Below are 18,686 nucleotides of genomic sequence, written 5' to 3'. Positions count from 1 at the left end.
GGCCCGACTACCTCAAAAGTTGGAAAAATTCAAAATTTCTTCGAAACTTTTGAAAAGTTTGACACTAATTGGAAGCTCACCATTCCGAAACGAACGATGTCACATTTTTACTTTAAAATTGTTGAAATCGTTAAGATTCTCACATAGGATATGATTAAATCAATGTCGTAATTCATTTAGTGATCGGATGATTCGGTATTAAGAATTTTTGGAGTTGCTATTACCAAATATTTAAGAGAGAGGTTTTGGCCACAAAATGCCGATTTCCAGACTACTGTGCACCGGTCGAAACAGATGGGTAACGTTAAATTCTCAACGGTGGCTTCGTTTTCAAATTATCAACGGTCAAAGCAAATCCACCAATGACGGGGCGCGTACCTACGCTCTGACTCTCATGTGGAGCGCATACTGACCTAACTTACGCGTGCCATTATCGGAACGTCATAGTTCGCAGTATTTTTACCACTGTGATTGTTCATGTTAGTATGGATTTGTTGGAATCTTGTGTTGGACAGAAGTGTGAAGGAATGCACGCAAAGAAGGGAGATTACAAATAACGAGCAACAAACTGAGATAAGAGTTACTGCGATATGTCGCATATGGAATGCTTATGAGTACGTCTTAGGATTTACATACGTTACTATACATAACTTGGAAACGAAGCCTCCGATTTCATAATTTCCTAGAAGAGTGAGCAATCGAACACCCTGTATATAAGAACGTGTGGACGATCACGCGCATGTTATTCCTAAGCAATGGTGAAGCTTTCGTAGGGCTTCGGAATCAACGAACCGACCGTTTCTATCGTTTGATTCTCTACATTTCGAATAACGTACTACTATAATCATTTACCGTTTTTTATCTTTCAATTGAATTGTTTCGAGACTGTTTAAATTACTTAAAATACATAGTACTTAAAAAAAGCTATCGTTACGCTATAAAATGAAACACGACACGATCGATTGTAAAGGTCGCAATGTATTGTTGCTATCTAAAATCACATATTCACAATATAGATACAATTCGTCTTAAAATTCAGCATCATTATACATACAATATAAACAGTCGTCGATCTCTAGAATCGAAAAATTAGATTGATCCCGTCACAAAATGACCGCGAATGTTTGCGATTCCTACGGCAACGCTTGAAGCCGACATCGAGACCGGTGATAGAATCGGTGCGAGCGTTTTTGCCACGGGTTTTGGCACGGGTCTGGAAGTTTCGGAAGACGTTTACGTGCATCGCACGAGATCGATTTCACGGACGTCGCCGAAAGGAAGCCGAACAAGTGTTCCGTGAAACGCGACTTTAGGTGTTGTTTGTCGCCGATCGCTCGGTCTGCGCCGTCGTTTATACATATACAATGAAGATCGATATATTTCTGTATGTACATCGTCTCGTGATCGTGAACAACGAATCGTTCGGTTCGCGCGTGAATCGCAGCTTCGATAAAAAAGACTGTTTAAAAAAACCACAAAACATACTCTTCGCGTCGCTTCTTCTCCAGCGGTCAGTCCTTCTGAGTCTTTTCCAAATGGACAATGATCTAGGACACGATCTCTCGATCGTATCAGCCGGCAAAAGAAAGACTTTGCCCGAACAGAACTGGTCACGACTCTCCCCCATCGTATAAAATTATGTATTCTCTTTACAGGCATATCGAACAAACGATAAACGACGATTCGATCCATCACAGTTTCGAGTTTTAGGACGGAAACAGGGTATTCCATGGATTATGCCGAGCTTAAAAGTTCTCTGCAACAATGACGATTACACACAGGTATTATTCTGCACGGGTGAGTTCTAAAACCTGCTACCTCTAAATTGTCGACGAAACGCGTGGACTCTTGAGCGGGCATGGGCAACGAGTGATTTCTGGATCATTTGCCGATTTTAGCAGGATAACCCGGACCAATGGCTCCACGAGACGAAGTCTGCCCATGCCTGCTTTTAGGCATCGTGTACCGGAAGTTGGGGATCGATAACGCTCGACACTCGAATATACGGTCATGCGAGAGTGTCGTCGAGATACTTACGTCGAAAGTTCTCTTCCCAGTAAACCAGTCCCCACTAATCCTGTACGCGATCGACTCCTATTAAGCTGAGCCCTTCTCTCTGCTGCAAAAGTAAAAAGAAAGTTTACGTCGTTTGTATTCCTTTCGGACGGTTAGGCGCATTTGTAAAACTTCTTGAACGAGCGCGCCCGCGTGCACGTTTACGTCGCAATGGCGATTCTCAGTGAGAATATGCGAATATTCACGGATTGATCCCAACTGTGCAGAAAAAGTAACTTTATTAAAATCTCGATGATCACGGTGTATTTACAAAAGATAGGAAAAAATCCGATTACAAACGATCGATACAAAATTAATTACACGAGTTTTACTACACTCGATGAATCGAAAAACACGATCCTGAGCATTATTAATTTGTTTTCGAGCATATAAAACGTATAAAAATTCCGAGACACAGCCTTCAGTTTTATTTGCAAAGAACCGCTTAAGTGGCGCGCTTAGAGAGCTAGATTAATTTTTTGGTACAAGAATAAGCTACACGGATCCGATTCGTCATCAAATTAAAATTACGCGAATAAAGAAACCGATAAAACTGGAAACTACAATGATGAGGAGACTACCAGAATTTCCATTTCTTTTTCTCTATTTTCCTTCTCTTTGGAAACAACGGCCAATTTCGAACGGTCCTGAGGATCGACGGGGTATTGCGCCTTTCATTATCCGATGAGGCCGTCTCATTGCCCTTCTGCAACTCCACCCCATCGTCTTCGATTTCGTCCGTTTCGTATAAAATGCTGAAAATATTTTCTTTCCCCTGCATTTGCGAGCGATTTGATTGTGATATAGTTGTTACGCCATCAATATCTATTCGGATTTCCGGGGACAGTGGCCTGATCGATGATAGATCTCGCGCACTGTCGCATCGTTGTCGTGGACTCCAATGCTTCTCCGATACAGTGTTCTCGTTCACGTCGTTCCAATAGGTAATATCGTCCAAATGTTTCGTTCGGGCAAGAGAGTTGACCGGCATGAGGATCTTTTTAACGTCGACAAGATTGTCCGCAGATTTGAACATTTTATCGGGCGTGTTGCACAAGAACGAGGAGCTGCATCCTTGATCGGGTAGCGAGGCGCATTCGCTGAGAGGGCTGCCGAGGAAGTTGAACGACTTCCGTGGTTTACGGCTACGCCTCAGATGTTTTACTTTACGATTGCGAACGGTGCGACGCACGATGCTGTTTCTCTTTCGCCGCTTGCTAACTATGACGCGTCGTTGCTTAGCAGGAGTCAACCTCATGGCTTCACCCATTAGAACTGTCTTGTACAACGAGGGCGAGTTCAGATTGCTTGATCGCGGACGGTGCAACCATCTTCCCGATACTGTTGGTCGTCTCTTAAGTTCATCCACCACAAATCGATAACTAGCGACGCTTTCATTCTTACAGAAATGCAATGATCTCGCAGGAAAAAGCCGTCTGATAGATCCGTTAGGTGACTCAACGTCCGGCGAGAACGGCAGGATTTCGTCGAGGCTTTCAGACAGCTTCGAGATTACGTCCCTCTTAGGAGTCTGCTCGTTCATCTGTTCCGACCGACTGTCGTAACAGATTCGTTTGTTTATGTTCTCATTCTGCATCTTTCGTTTCAACGAGTTCATCCTGGACAGGAAGACCCCGCGCCTAGGCGCTTTCGCGGCGATCTCAAGTAGTGTCTGTCTGAAAAGCTCTTGATTCTCGTCGGGCGTGGCGTAAACCACCTTGCACGGTTCTAGTATCCCGCAGTTAGGGACGCGAGTTAGGTCGACGGACACGGTGGTACGCGCAGACGAATCGTTCGAGTTCTGTAACGGTACGCGACGCAGCTTCGCCTCTTTCGAATCGTGCAACGCGGCGAGCAACGCTAATCTCCGTTGCCGCGCGGTCTCCTTCCTCGAAGCGTACGTAGTCCTATAGAACTTACCACCAGCGGCGCGTGCTTGACGTTTGCGGCGTTGATCCGGTCTACTGAACGCGGAACCAGTTTGAAGAGCCTCCATCAAGCTGTCCATGACGCCCTCCTGCGTCTCATGCGCGTTCATGTCGACGAGGGCGCGTTTGCGGGCCGCTCGGGCCGCTTTCTCGGCTTCCGCTTTTTCCCGCGCCTCCCGCGCCCTCCTCTGCTTCTCCTCCCCCTCCCGCAGCTTTATTATTTCCCGTTGCGCTTGCTGAAAACCGAGCAACAAACACCGGTCAGACTTTTCCCGTCTAATCTCTCGAGTTCCCTATCCCCTCCACATTCTCGAGTACGGCGAGAGCACGTGAAAAGATAGCCGGACATTGGAATGCGGATCCAATTGGCAATCGGTACGATTTCCTGATCTTATGTACTTACCATGAAGTCGTCTTTGAACGTCTTGATGTCACCGAAGAACTCTTCTATCGTGTACTTCTGCTTGTCAAATGAGAAGAACTCGGAGATCCCGGTGTATAGGCTGTCCATGTTTTTGAACATATTCTGCATGACCTCATAAGACTCGCGCGCCTTCTTTGCAAACGGCTGTATCATAGTGCGGTCAAGGAAAAATCTCGCTTACTTGTACTTGCCATAAATGAACGATGGTAGCTATTAATAGCGAAAAGGATACGCCCATGACTTCGATAAATCTGTCCTCGTCTGATTGGGGCACTTTAGCATTCGACAAATCCTGCTCGAGATTTCGAATGTTGGAATCCATCTGCCGCAGCGTCCTTTGAACGTTCTCCAGCGATACTCGACTCGCCCTGTCCACGTGTGCCAATTCTTCAGGAAAGCTAATGCACTCGGGAAACTTCTTTTCTATCGTATCAACCAGGTAGTGCATTAAAGTCTGTTTGTTGTCGATGTCCTTCGTGCTCGTCAACTAAAACATTTGAAATATGTTCATATTTTGTAACAACAATCTATCTTTCTTTCAGATGTGAACCTACCTTAGTTAGGAAACTTATTTCGAAACCGAAAGCTTGACCGTTTTTGGATCCAGAATTCATATAGTTACCGAGCAACAGGATCAATTCGAGAATCCTGGCAAACTTTTTACTATCCTTCACCTCCTCGCAGGCCGCTGTGCCGGCTACGATGTCCGGTTTTACGTCTTGCACCAATTCCTCGTATCGTAGCATGAAACTCAACGACCTCAACCTCGGCAACAATCTCTTGATCGTCGATATCTGTCGAATCGAAAACGTTCTGTCATGGTTTTGTGACTCAAGGAGATCGACGGTCATCGACACGATAACTTACGGTAACGCAGAATTGCTCCGCCTCCGTTAGTTCATCGTACTGATCTTTGAAAGCTTGCAACTTTGACAACTGATCGGGTGGCGGTAAGTACTGTATCAACCCCTGAAGTATGTTGTCCGATACAACCGGACCCTCACACTTGAGCAAACAGGATTTCACTTGGTCGTATGACATGTGCTTCAAAGTGCCACCCAGAAGAATCAAGATATTCTGCGCAGCTTTACTGTCAAGAACCTTTAAGTCCTTCGTTTTCTTCACGGGTACTGACCTGTACAAACGCGACATAGTATGATAACGTACACTGCAAAGAATGTGAAAACTGGAAGATGATTAAATTTCTTACTTGTCTACCACGTCATCGATCTTCTTCCCACTGGGCTTCGACGCGAACTTCTGGGAAAGACCATCCAGAATTTCAGGACTCGCCAATCGGTCTTCTTGTACTTTTGTCCAAAACGATTTTTCGGTAAGCTTGTGCGGTAGAATCTAGAAGACAATATGTCAAAGTTTCAGTCAAAGACTCTATTTATTATAAGTTTAGTTCCTCACCGCTTTCCAGTTTGCCCTTTTTAACGGTGCCTCGACCTCCCACTTCTTCTTTGGCTTTAGACCCAAGGGCAGCGACTGCGTAGCGTTTGGAGTTGGTACTATACCAAAACCAGGCATCATAGGAGGAGGAATCGGGCCCATACCAGGCAAAGGGGGAGGAGGCGGTCCCATCCCAGGCATGGGAGGTGGTGGTGGTCCCATACTTCCTGGCATGGCCGGCGGTCGTGGAATTCCCATACCAGGAAGTGGAGGAGGTGGAGGCGGTGGTGGAGGCGCGCATCCGCCGGGAAATGGAGGTGGTATAGGTGGAGCCTGGGGTGGTACTAGACCTGGTCCACGTATCTATGAAAGAACCATTAGAATTAGAAAGAATTCTAATAATAAAAATAAGTAACCATGATCGCTCACCGTGCTGCCACTGGTAGGCTTCCCTCCGGTTTGCTCTAGTTCTCGGATTTTGTTCTCCGCATGTTGGAGCTTTGCTTCGGCCTCCTGTTTACTGGCTATAGCTTCCTCCAGTTTCTGCGACACCTCGATCAACCGTCTTTCTTCTTCTGCTCTCGACTTTTCGACCAACGTGTCGATCAATGGCTGCACATCGATTTGAAACCGCTTGGTCGCACTAAAGTCCGGGTCGCAGCCTGAACGATGCAGAACTATTTGCGACACGCATTCCTCTATTAGTTTGTAGTACGCGGGCCTGTCGGATCAAGAACATGGAGCCGCGCAAACATGAAAAAAAAGGAAAAGAAATGTGCAAATCGCTGGATGGCAACACAATTGATACTGCATCGAGCATCGTCGGGAAGTTCCTACCTGACCAACGCGTCGTCCCTAACGAAGAGCAGGTGCTGGAGTATCGACAAAAAATACGGTTCCGCGGACGACTCCATTACCATATTTTTTATCACTTCGAAGCAGTCGTTCACATCATCGAGTTCGAGTCGCACATGATCGAACCTCTGCACAAATTCCTCATAGTCCTCCTCCTTATGATCATTAAAGATTTTTAGGTGTCTTGCCAGGTCTTCGGACTCGTCCCTGTCGAGCGTTTCCAAAATGTCTGCCAAGCCAACTCGCATAATCTCGTTCCGCAGATGCAGTCTGAAATCCAGTTCTTCGGTAGAGGAAATAATAGAGTTGATGAGTTGGAGGCACTCGACCTGTTGTGACAAAGATATGCTTTAACAATTGACCATGAAAAGAAGAGTATAGCAAGAAAGGCCAGACAGTAGCATACCCTCAGGTTCTCGTTTTTCTTATTCATCAATCCCTGAACGATCGGTAGAAATCTTTCTCTGCCCTTGAACTCTCCATTCATGGTGATCGCATCCAATACCTTTTTATGACTATCGCTGGAAATCAGACAAACCGCGCCGAGAAGCTTCACGGCTTCAGACATGACAGACGGTTTGGTTGGTTCTAATGATCTCGCGACGATCGTCAATGCCTCGTGATGGGCCAGCATTTCCTTTATGCCGACGGTGTTGTTCATGATAGCCTTTAAGCATCGGATGCATTCGTATTGTATGCGCTCGTAACGATTGTCGCTGCGAAGAGATACAAAGAAAACGTTGTCTCAGAGACGCAAGAACCGCAGCAGATGTACCAGCGAAAATCAACTTTTCTTCGCGACAAAACTCTCTATGCCGCACAGTCGACGGGCAGAGGACATCGTGCAAGGAATCGGTAAACGAAAACTATACGGTCTGCTGAACTAAGGGTAGCCGAGAAAAGGATCGAGCATCGAGTGAGATTCGACGCTCTGCTAGTTTTCCTAACATTGTTGTTCGTCATCTCGTGATCCATCGATCTTTCTCTGGCGTACCTCGCATCGACAACTAGCAGCTTAAAAGAAGAACGAAAGGTCGCAAAACTTTCTATCGCTAAAGAAAATAATAACTAAAGCATATAGTATGTTTGCATGAATTACCTATCATAATATATGAAGGCACTGGAATAGAACAACACGGTGATTAGAAATTCTTAGTCTGACAACATCGAATACCAATGCCATGATGTAACGCAACGATTTGCCGTATTAGGAATGGAAATACTTACTTCCGGTAGCACTCGTTGAGCGTTGCTAAAACCTGTTTCAATCCCTTCGTGCCGAATTCTTGAACCCAACTGAGAGGATTGTTGGTCAACGCGATCCTCAAGGACTCAATGCAGCTATAGATCTTGTTCACGCTAAGATCAGGCTGCGCAAGATATGTTATGTAGTCCGCAGGCTTGTCGAATTTAGACCTGTTTTCCTGGATGCTGCCCTTGTAATGCAGAACCAGCATCTCTTTCTTCTTGGTCTCCGATTGCTGTCGCAGAGGTTCCTTCTTTTCCTCTGTCAGGTTCATGTTCGCCTAAAAGACACAGGTTTTAGCTATCCATTAGATCGCATCGTCTATCTCTCTGCCTACCAACATCTCCTCGAACTTGTCGTTCACAGCCTCCTCGTCCATCCTCTCGATGATGCACCGATGCTGCTCGATTTCGTTAAAATCATCGCCGGAATGGGGTCGGGGCATCGTGTGGTTTCCCGAACCACTTCTGACCCCACCTCCACGCCCGGATTTTTTTGGACGGCCGAACCATGTGTCCAGCTGTAACATTATTAACGGTCAAACATATTTTCTTCATTTCGATCAACAGATATCAAGGAAATTACTCAAAGAAGCTGGTCTCTGCAAAAGTCGCGAAATAAACGCAGTGGAAAAGCGAATCTTACCCATTCTGTGATCATAGATTACGCGTCTGTGGTTACGGTCGTTGTGGTAAGGACCGCAAGGACGTGCACCTACTTCGCGCGCTTTGAACGTGCCGCTTCTGATTCCGTTAATTAACAATCACAAGCTTCGCGACCTGATTTCCTTCTACACCATTCGATTTTCCACTTGCCCACTTGTCGATACTATTTTATTTTTCATCCTACACTACGAATCGACAGATGTAAAAGTCACCAGAATTCTTGTACCCCTCTGAATCTATATCCTGTCGATCACTCTGCGCGCGCTACAAGCTACCGCGATACCCCGGCGTCGACGATCCACAGGTGTTTGTCGAAAGGATTCGCGCTGCTGCCTCGGATTTCAGGTCTCACCGTTTCAGGCGACGACAACACGCTCCCGATAACCATCGAGTAACTAACTTTAGGATAACGGCACCGTCGATGGCGAGTCATCGAACGGACCAAAAGGAGAGAAGATCGAGATCGAGCTCAACCGAACGGTAGAAGGACGCGCGTGCGTATTCGCTGGATCTACCCACGACCACGACCACGATCATAGCCTCTCCTCTTCTTACTGCAGACATTCGTGTTTGCGCTTTTCAATGCTCATCGCTGGAACGAGAATCCGTTCTCTTTGTACGCTGTCTGATTACCATTATTCTTACTATTTCGTCGACTTGGACGCTTAGTAATTCGACGCGAGAGTGACGCGTGGGTGCGCTAAGTGGCAGCAGTTAGGGGCTGCTTCAACCCCGCGGCATTTTACAACTTTTCTGCTTTGTAATAAGAAGCTTCTCTGACCCACTATACATCTATCTAGAGCTCGTGTTTTATTCGGAGACAAACACTCAACTTTAATAAAATGATTAAAATTCCAGATTTTGAAAGTTTGAAGGGTTTTTTCTTTTCTTCTTATTTTTGCCGCATTTCGACGCATTCTAATATACTGAAAAATAGGATCGTTTTATCGAACTTTCAAAGTCGTTACGCGCAGCTATTTAAAGCGTTTGGTTGGGGGCTCGCGTTAACATTTCTGCTAATTGATGGTCAACGACGAAAAGTACTTTTCCGAAGGCGCGAATTATCGCGAGTTACATTCTACAAGCCTGATAGGATCTACGTCATGCCTGTGAATAGCTCAAGGTTTCGGCTTTCGGTAATTCGTGTGCACTCGACACTCCGGCAATTTTGTCGTAATTTACAGTTGACATTTTATCTCAGTTAACATTGACGATATGTTTTTGGAAAACGTCAAAAGTAATTGTCGGGAACTGCTCGCGCGACTTCCTATTCGTGGAGAACGCCGACGAAAGAAGGGAATCGAGGAAAAATTTGAAACAGTGGATGAGATCACTCGAACGAACGGTCGATGATGTAACAGACTATGACCAGTATCCGCGTGCTTTCCCCTCGAATCCTTCTCTCCTTTTGTTTCTCTCTTTAGCATTTTATTCGTTTCACCTGCACCCCAACGAAGAGACTGTGAAATCGACCGGTTTTTAACCCATTTCTTTTTAATTTTTCTGATTGCCGGAATTCGCAACATCCCTCCGAAAAACAAGTTGCACTTTTGATGTTTTTTTTAGCAAATGACTTCATCAAGGCTGAAGCAGTTGAACTACGTTGAACAAAGAACCATGTTACCTATGTCCACTGATGGGTGAATCTATATCATAACATATGTATGTTCTCATGATCGTACCCAGTCGCGTAGTTATAACGATATGAGAACCAGATTGCATACTGTGCATGCTTGTACGCATTCTCTGCATGCCGGTTACCGGTGACTGACGCGGTAGTAAACGCATGAAATTGTCATACCCTGATCGAAGCGAGTCTCGTCACCTTGTCCTAATAATGTGTATCACGCGGTGCTTCGAGTATCTAGGCATTTTCTGTATGCGGAATGGTTCGCCTTGAACATTATTACCGTCCGGTGAGACTCGCGATTACCATCTTGGATAATTCGATGAACTCAATGTCAATCAAGTACAATTTTATGCAGCTTTATCCTCGGCCCTGTACTTGCATCGAAGACGTAGTCAGATAATCCATATTGATTTGAATAATGAAAGTCAAGATAAACCTGTTCGCTTAAGATCGAAAAATTACATCTATTCCGTTATCACATTACTGCAAGCGTAGCCGATAAACGTACAGCAGGAAGTGCGACATCGTGCCTACATATTGCGTGCGTATCGCTTTCCAGAACGGATTTCAACATGCGCTATCATGCATCCCGATATTGTACAAATTCCCGACTGAATTCGAAGATTCTTATGATTGCAAATTTCTTTGACAACATGACCGAATAAAATTCCGTTAATTCTGGCATAATTCTGGTTCAGAATATCTAATCTTAGCCACACCCGAGCATTACAAATGTTATTTGAAAATATAAAATATAAACAGCATAATAAACATCTGTGAATTATTGACAATCCAGACTAGTTTTGAGGAGAACTATATGAGTGTACTAGTTATGACTGCTTCCAGGAAATATTTCTTTCAAAACTCCAAGTTTGCTGAATTATTGGAATTCTATTGTACCTCAAAACTGTTATCATTTACCAGCTCCTTTGGTAATTTTCACTTCTTATCTCACATACGTATATGCATTAGAATGCAAGCAAATTGCAGCAAGTACTTACAAAACCTGCCGACGATTTGTCCTTTCTACTGGCCATAGTTTAATCTTCCACAATCATTACCTTCGATTGCACATTCTTTTCTGCAGCAGATAAATAAATTAAGATTTTATTTTTATTAAAATAATATGCCTCTGTACAACTTGTCCCTCCTTCAAAAATAATTCTCTTGGACTTGAGCAATATTTATGAACATGACTAAAGAGATTTTATTAGGTGCATGAGTATGGGTTAAATAATCTTGTATTTGCTCCAATTACGATACAGCACTCCAATAAAATACAATACTAAATGCCTCACACCTTGTGACCAGGCTAAAAAAAAACTACTACCAAAGATTACTCTATTTTTGCAAGAATGAAGCAGGCAATACTGTTTGTATTTTCATAAAAGTTCAATAAAAGGGAGTAATTATCGCTAAAAGAACAGAAAAGCAGTTGATGTTGTGTGTGATTCGATTTGAGGTATACTTACTTGATACGATTCAAAATACGCTTCGGCGAAAGTCAGTTTTGATGATTAGAAGTCCGTTATTCGCACAAGTTTTGAAATTGTGTTCTATCGGCCAGTAAGTTATACATTAACGAACAGTTTCCCTTAGATAGGTAAGAGGCAACGAGTACTTGGCAGTTTGTCGGACGAGGTAAAATGACCTTTCCAGAGAAAAATATTCGTTTCATCCGTTATGACAATGAAACACCTGCCAATACAAAGCAACCTATTCAGAACATTGGGAAACAATGGGTTACAACACGGTGTTGTTGTTGTTTCAATGAGAACGAAAAATTCACTGGAAAAACACCGATATCACAAATAATTGCAAAATTCACACGGTAAAATGATCACATCGGTTAATATTCGTTTAAGGAACACTCGGGTTAGCAGCAACAACACGCGAAATGCTGTGAGAGAACATTAGCGCCGCGAATGTCATTTCTACGACCACAAATGCTAATTGCTCTGTTGGTAATACAGAAAATTTACAGACTTGCAATGCCATCAATTAACGGTATTGTTAAGTTGAGTTCTATTATTTACGCAATACTGTTTACAATCAATGTGAAAATTGGGTAACGGTGTTACGTGAATTCACAACATTTATTCGAGACTTCAATTTCCATTTAAAATTCGTTTTCTGCATACACGTTCGCTGACGTTCCACGACCTAATTTCAAAATACGCGAATTCGTTTTACAGACACACCCAATTGTTCAAAATCTTTGTTTCACATTTAAAGATTTCTCAAATTTTCAATTACAATAACAATTTTACGAATCGACATGATACCTTCAATAATCTAATTATTTCATGCGGAGAGATTAGATAGAAAGAAATTTTTAAGTTTCTTTTTGATATAGTACAATTCTAGGAAATCCCATTATAATAGAAGGGTAAAGCGTTAAATTGCATGGTAAACTGAGTTTTTAAATGCAAATACAAAAACGAAATGTTTGCAGTTACGAAAAAACGATACGGCAGAATTAACGACGCCGCAAATGATTAACGCCGATTAAACTTTATGGTACAGTTTACTTTCAAAGATTAAAAAATTTGTACAGGCTCAACAAATATCTTTCGTCCGATAGTACGGAATCGAAACGTGCTTGTTTCAGCTCGGTCACCGTTCGATTGGCATTTTACAAAACAGTAAGTGTAATTAACTTCCTTTAAAATTTAAAACCGATCTCGGTTATCGGTTTTAGTGAAATTGTCGAGACTGATCTTTCGCTTGCGTTCATCACACTGAATTCGAACAGTTTAACTGAGACGTGACCTCGTCGGAATTCATTGAGAAATTTAAGGACGACTCGGTTAGATACAGTGGTACATACGTTCTAAAACAAAACGGGAAAAGAGGAGCTCGCAAAACTTATAATTAGTGTCTTACGTTACAAGAGAAGAGTACAAGTACTGGACCGCGACATAACGCACCGCTCAGTTTAACGAATACTTTTAATATACAATATGCGAGTGTGAGAATGCCGAGTCAATTTCATCGATTTTATATAATTCACTACAGAGATTAAAAAATAACGCGATCGATAATTCTCATCATTTCTTCTATAATCTTTCCCTTTTTTCCATTTTTTCTTTTTTGCAAAAATGACGTTGTGCTATGCCTCGTGGAAGCAAAAAATAAATTTTCTTTTGCATTCCAATTACAAAATATTTGAAGTTATTCATTCATCGGAATCGCTGTTATGTACATACAAGCTAAATGTACATATAAGACTTGTTCAATGTGTTCTGCGATAAAAAGTAATCACTTACACTGTATACTAAAGGCCATGTCGTCGTATATTTGAAATCGCTGTTCGCGCATTTGCTACAGATCTGCAACAATTTATCCAACTTGATCTTTCCTAGATTCTTTTGCATATTACAACGAGCGAGAAGCAACTGCGCGAACATTTCACCTAAACACTGATTAGTGTTTTAAAAATGCACACGAAACGGTCGCCAATGTTTCCAAAAATCATTTACTAATACCACGAAAGCGTTGCAATTGCCCGCCTCTGGAGTCCGGACAAGAACGACAATCACGTCGGTTTCCTTTGAAATTTTTTCACTTCTCAATGCGTTAATCACGTTATATAAAAACGTTGTAGTACTCCAAATCTTGGCGTGGAAACTTATACACAATTCTTGCAATTACGCAATACCCGGGACCTCCGTTAAGGCTCAATAAATCAAGAGCAGAAACGAATATACGATGCATTTCACAGAATTTAACTTCCGCAAAGATAAGGTAATTAACTTGTACGATACATCTTTTTAGAGAAAAGCTGGCTCTTGTCGACAAGTGATTACAATAACATGTTGATACTTTTGATGTCTTAAAAGAAGTAAGAAACATACACATCCTATGGCAGCCTAGATATTTCAAGGTTTACGCGTGAAAATCATCACGTTAGCGTAGAAGAGTGAGAAAACTTTCATCGAATGTTTTACTCTAATAAAAGGCAGAACAATTGATAAATGTTCCAAACTTGACGCTGAATAAATTCTCGCAAACCGTCAGTAGAATCGTGTGACACGATGCTAAATCTTTTACGATTCAATAATACTACGTTTATATCATTATGAATCTGAAAGAAATAAAAATATAGAGAGTATTAAAATTAATCAGCAAACAAACATAGGATGTGTAGTTTGCATAAAGGAAATCGAAATCGATGACCAATTTTACACAGTAGACTAGCAGACAGAGATTATACGAAATGTTAGGCGATACGTCGGCTAAATAAATCGATTGAGTTAAATATAAATGGGAAACAATCAAATAATAGACGTCACATTCAAAATACGAGGCGAAAAGCATGGATCTACTGTGAGAGCATGGTGATCGATCGTACTAAAATATATATTTAATATTGTAGCAGCATTAATGTGTCTGCAGTTCTCCTTCAACCCGATTCTGTTTTCGTAAGACAAAAATGAAAATTACTGGAAACAGTTATAGCGAAAATCATTTGATCGACTTCCAACTATCGGGATGGGTTGGCGTCTGTTAACAAAAGTTCCAGGTTCGCGTACCCCTCAGTTTTCACGTGAGATAATCGGTTTAAATGCTGACTGAGCGTGTTTGCGGCCACTGGCTGACAAGGTGCAACGCAAGGTGACGATTCGCCGGTTATTTCAATGATGTTTGCTATGAAAGATGACCACTCCGAGGACGAATTGTCCGTAGGATATAGATCTTCCGCTCGTTCCAACATCGATGCTATTACAGATACACCGAACTAAAAAAGAAACGAGCACACGTGTAGTTGCTAAAAGAAAAGGAGAAACGAACTGGAACATTTTTAACGAACCTTGTTTGTAAGAGCGAACGATAAACTGTTATTCCTGACTGACTGGCCAACGGAATCGGATAAGGATCGAACTAGCCGTAGTATTGTACCAAAGTCTTGTACGACGGCTATCCAACGTTGAAACTCCAAATAAAGCGTTATCAATAAATGAGAATCTCTACGACCAATTATAGCTAATCCTCGAAATATTGCGTTCCACAGGTCTTCTAACTGTGCGCGATACTCTGATACGTCCACGAATGGTAAGAACCTCAATAACAATGTCTGCAACACAATTCAATGATAGCGATAATCGAAGAAAACCTAACTAATTCTCGAGTCATTCGAGATTACTCACTTTTCCTTTGCGGATGCTTAGCATACTTGTCAGTTTGTCGTCTTGGTTCAAATGATGTAAAGAGGACAACATTGTGCTTATTAGCTCTGGTTTCGTTTTTTTAACTGTGTTTGCTTCATTTTCTCTTTCTTGATTCTGCTGTTCACCGAGTAGAGCTAATGGATTATGTAAATCCTCCAGCTTCAATTGGATTACGTACAACTGTAAATGTTATTGTTCATATTATTCACGAAAATGTTGAATACAAACACTCTCTAAATGAATCAGCTGATTGAAAAATAATATCTGTACCCTTTCGATTTCAAGCAACAATTGCCTTGCTCTTCTCGTATCCCTCTGCTGTATTTGTGTAGCTGACTGAGGATCACTGTTTGGAACAACGTCCATATCGATAACTTTACGCGGTGCTATAACGCTGGCAAATTGTAGCTTCCCTAAGGAATTTTCAAATTGTGTCGGTGTGTAATTTTTTTTTAAAAGAATGTTATGCTGATTTTGTTCTCGATCCCTAAAAAACGTGGAACTTCAGCTAACATTGGAAACCATGTCGAAAAAAGCAAACGCTAAAAAAAGAAATAGCACCTTGTATCCTTGTAGTAACCATTATTGTTATTGTTGTTGTGGAACTTCTTGTCTTTTTGGTCTTGACTTGCATTCTGTTTGTTCTTCTTGTCACGGAAGACGGTGTAATAGTAATCGTCGACATATGACTCGTTTGTGTTTAGTTGTAACAATTGTATGTTAATCAACCACTGTTTCTCCCGACTGCTCATCAAACCAGCATATTCATCGTACTCTCCTGTATTGGTCATCCCGTTTATTGCATGATTATGGTGATGGTAATGGTATGGTCGTTGCTGGTAATTCCACTCATGATTACGATGATACTGATTAGTTTTAAAAAATGGTTGATGATTCCCTTGTTGTTCTGGATGATGAAAAGACCTGTTCTGGTTTCGTTGGTTGCCAGAATGTGGAAAAGAATGTTGCTGATGAGGACCGATTTGATTGCTAGAAAAAGGAGGCACCATACTGTGATCCGTTCGCATAAACGGCGGGGGCCCTAAATTCGAGTGTGGAGGTTGCTGAAAAAAATGTTCCTTTAATAATAATCAGTTATACCGGATAATTAACTAGCGTTATTTACAGTAACTTACAGGAAAATTATTGCAAAATGAACCATGAATTGGTTGTCTTTGCGCACCATGCGGCACTATTAAATGCCCAGCGTGTGGCACCATCAAATGCGCTGGAATTTGATACCTCAATACGTTTCCAGTTTGATCTGTAAAAACAATTATACAACGATTATTAATAGGGTGCTGGTTGCTTGGTTAATGTTATTACATAAAATATACACACTAGGTAATTGCCTAAGGTGTGGTATAAATTGTAAGTGTGGGAATCTCGGATTTGGGGGTAAAATAAGAGGATGTGCGGACGGTATGCCTAATCCTGGTGGATAGCGTGGCGACGTTGGTAAGGATTCGAACAGATGCGATCCATCGGATTTCTGTTGTTGCTGCTGCTGTTGCGGTGGTTGCTGTTGTTGTAGTAATTGAACAGGCTTTGTCAATCCTGGAGGTGGTCTACTACCAACAATATTTTTTTCTAGTTCTGTGACGGTACGTGCGGTCGTCAGAGCCAATGGTAATGTGAGAGATGGCCTAGGTTTAGGTAAGGACAAATTTGACGGACTATCCCATACTCCTGGCCTGGGAACAATCCCTTCCTTTTCATCTAACACTAGATGCGATAAATTATCTTCAATATCCGCAGGTACTCCATTCTGAAACGTACTTTTCATCAGTATACAAACGTAACATGATTTGTGGAATCAACTTAATGTTTACTTTCTTATTCAATGCGTTCTCGTTTTTCGGTTTGCTCCGACTCGATTCCGCGATCTCTGAAAGTTTCTCGTGATCTTTCTCCCAATCTCCAATAGCGGCGTCAGAGCCAAATGTTTCATTGTTGAATGCGTCATACTCCTCTTCTCTAAAATCGTCGTCCTCCAAAAGGCCATCCAACCCATCTTCTAAACTACTATTCTGTAAAAAGAAGTAAAAAATTTTAACCAAAAATTCAAAATCTCCAAAATGTTTGGATAACCCATGAGCACATCAAAAAAACTATTGCAATTTTATTCAAATTTCTACGAATAATTACTGAACTTGTGTCAATATGTTTATTTGAAAACTTACATCTACTTTTATTATAGTATCACAAAAATTAGTTCTAAATATGTTAATTAAATTTTCGCATTTTTTAAATCTGTTTTCCAGATCTACTTTGAGGTTAAACAATTTTGAATAAATGCAAAACGAACCGAACAATACAAAGGGTACAGGAAGTGTTCCGATGTTATTTCGACGGCGAATATTGAAGTAAGAACAACGGAAATGAAAAACGAGACTACGTACATGAGGTTTAAAAAAATGATAACGATAACAATTACCACTGAGATAAAAGTGTTAACGACCTTTACGGAAAAGAGAAGAGGTTATGCGACGTACCTCCATCGCAACTTGCGGAAGAAGTAAAACGGATAATGCTTATTCGGATAACTATACGCTCCGAATGGATGGAGAAATGTTACATGTCGTCGGTTCGTTCGATAAATTCAAGATTTTGCAAAACGTTGTTGTTTGCCAAGCGTTAAATTGTTTGACGAACAATTTTAATTCTTTATAGGCGGATAAAAGGCGACGCGACTATTCGTCAAAAACGAATCGGGGTTGTACTTCGGACGGTCTGTTTTCCGCCTATTCAGAACGGAACTGCGAGCAGTGCATTAATTTATTGAGAGCGAGTCTACTTACTGCGACCGATGTATCAAAACCGAAAAAGAAGTCTGCCATTTGTCGAAATTAAGTGTGCAAAATGTCATGTTCTGATCAAACGTCACGCGATACGAAAAGCATAAGCTGTCATGGCGGTTACATCGAACATCCACAACCACGTTCCAGATGTCGCTCGCGTTCCCGAGAAATCGTGCCACGTAATAGTCTTTCCTAGAAACTACTGCTGGTTTGTAAACTTAACTCGACTAACCTTGAAACACCACAACGAGCCAGCATTGTCTCTTCTTTATCGACAATGTCTCCATCTCCCTCTATATCTCTGTGGGTAGAAAAGAAGGATACTGTTTGCGCAGGATCAAACACTCGAAACAACACAATTATTTGAAATGCAATATCGCAGAAAATTAATTTAATAAGCATATACGGATTTATAAGCTTCATTGTGCATAAAATGTGATTTTCAGCGTGCATGATTGAATAATCTTCCATTATAAAGACCTTTTGTGTTCATATTTGTATAGATATCAAATAATG

General features: G+C 41.8%; 2 protein-coding genes and 1 long non-coding RNA gene across 8 annotated transcripts; 1 reads left to right on the top strand and 2 right to left on the bottom strand.

The window, feature by feature from the left end:
- The first annotated feature begins 414 nt into the window (after positions 1-414).
- LOC144475642 (uncharacterized) lies at positions 415-2,046 on the top strand. Of its 5 annotated transcripts, none has more exons than XR_013494904.1 (3): positions 415-614; positions 1,656-1,781; positions 1,902-2,046. It is a non-coding gene; the product is annotated as an uncharacterized LOC144475642 (long non-coding RNA). The 5 variants fall into 5 exon arrangements; XR_013494903.1 differs by having other exon boundaries at positions 1,899-2,046; XR_013494902.1 differs by having other exon boundaries at positions 1,656-1,797.
- On the bottom strand, positions 659-12,105 carry Dia (diaphanous related formin 1). The gene is made up of 16 exons (XM_078191688.1): positions 11,671-12,105; positions 11,200-11,279; positions 8,241-8,423; positions 7,885-8,183; positions 7,064-7,373; positions 6,640-6,986; positions 6,232-6,523; positions 5,824-6,165; positions 5,618-5,760; positions 5,275-5,542; positions 4,962-5,201; positions 4,640-4,894; positions 4,387-4,551; positions 3,976-4,219; positions 2,038-2,119; positions 659-1,756 (listed from the first exon to the last, which is right to left on the bottom strand). Exons 2-16 carry the CDS (start codon positions 11,233-11,235, stop codon positions 1,735-1,737), a joined length of 3,228 nt encoding a protein of 1,075 aa, XP_078047814.1. The 5' UTR covers positions 11,236-11,279; positions 11,671-12,105; the 3' UTR covers positions 659-1,734.
- A 136-nt stretch (positions 12,106-12,241) lies between these two features.
- Positions 12,242-18,312, bottom strand: Patr-1 (Protein associated with topo II related - 1). Of its 2 annotated transcripts, none has more exons than XM_078191693.1 (9): positions 18,171-18,312; positions 17,202-17,399; positions 16,711-17,137; positions 16,506-16,633; positions 15,931-16,433; positions 15,640-15,871; positions 15,349-15,549; positions 15,012-15,275; positions 12,242-14,939 (listed from the first exon to the last, which is right to left on the bottom strand). In XM_078191693.1, exons 1-9 carry the CDS (start codon positions 18,207-18,209, stop codon positions 14,685-14,687), a joined length of 2,247 nt encoding a protein of 748 aa, XP_078047819.1. In that variant the 5' UTR covers positions 18,210-18,312; the 3' UTR covers positions 12,242-14,684. The 2 variants fall into 2 exon arrangements, with proteins under 2 accessions (XP_078047819.1, XP_078047820.1); XM_078191694.1 differs by having other exon boundaries at positions 15,640-15,856.
- Between the last annotated feature and the right edge of the window lie 374 nt (positions 18,313-18,686).

This window comes from Augochlora pura, chromosome 10 (genome assembly GCF_028453695.1).
Source record: "Augochlora pura isolate Apur16 chromosome 10, APUR_v2.2.1, whole genome shotgun sequence".
NCBI lineage: Eukaryota > Metazoa > Arthropoda > Insecta > Hymenoptera > Halictidae > Augochlora > Augochlora pura.
This window is presented reverse-complemented; position numbering and strand designations above follow the sequence as displayed.

What these genes read in the sequence shown, in the direction of transcription:
- Dia (XM_078191688.1), bottom strand. Translation starts at nt 11,235, where the DNA reads ATGGCCAGTAGAAAGGACAAATCGTCGGCAGGTTTT. An exon ending in AGGGACGACGCGTTGGTCAG is followed by an intron (nt 6,524 to 6,639) that starts GTAGGAACTTCC and finishes TTGATCCGACAG; the next exon opens with GCCCGCGTACTACAAACTAA. An exon ending in ATCGATGACGTGGTAGACAA is followed by an intron (nt 5,543 to 5,617) that starts GTAAGAAATTTA and finishes GCGTTTGTACAG; the next exon opens with GTCAGTACCCGTGAAGAAAA.
- Patr-1 (XM_078191693.1), bottom strand. Translation starts at nt 18,209, where the DNA reads ATGGCAGACTTCTTTTTCGGTTTTGATACATCGGTCGCA. An exon ending in GGTTACTACAAGGATACAAG is followed by an intron (nt 15,872 to 15,930) that starts GTGCTATTTCTT and finishes TGTTAGCTGAAG; the next exon opens with TTCCACGTTTTTTAGGGATC. An exon ending in TGTTGCTTGAAATCGAAAGG is followed by an intron (nt 15,550 to 15,639) that starts GTACAGATATTA and finishes TAACATTTACAG; the next exon opens with TTGTACGTAATCCAATTGAA.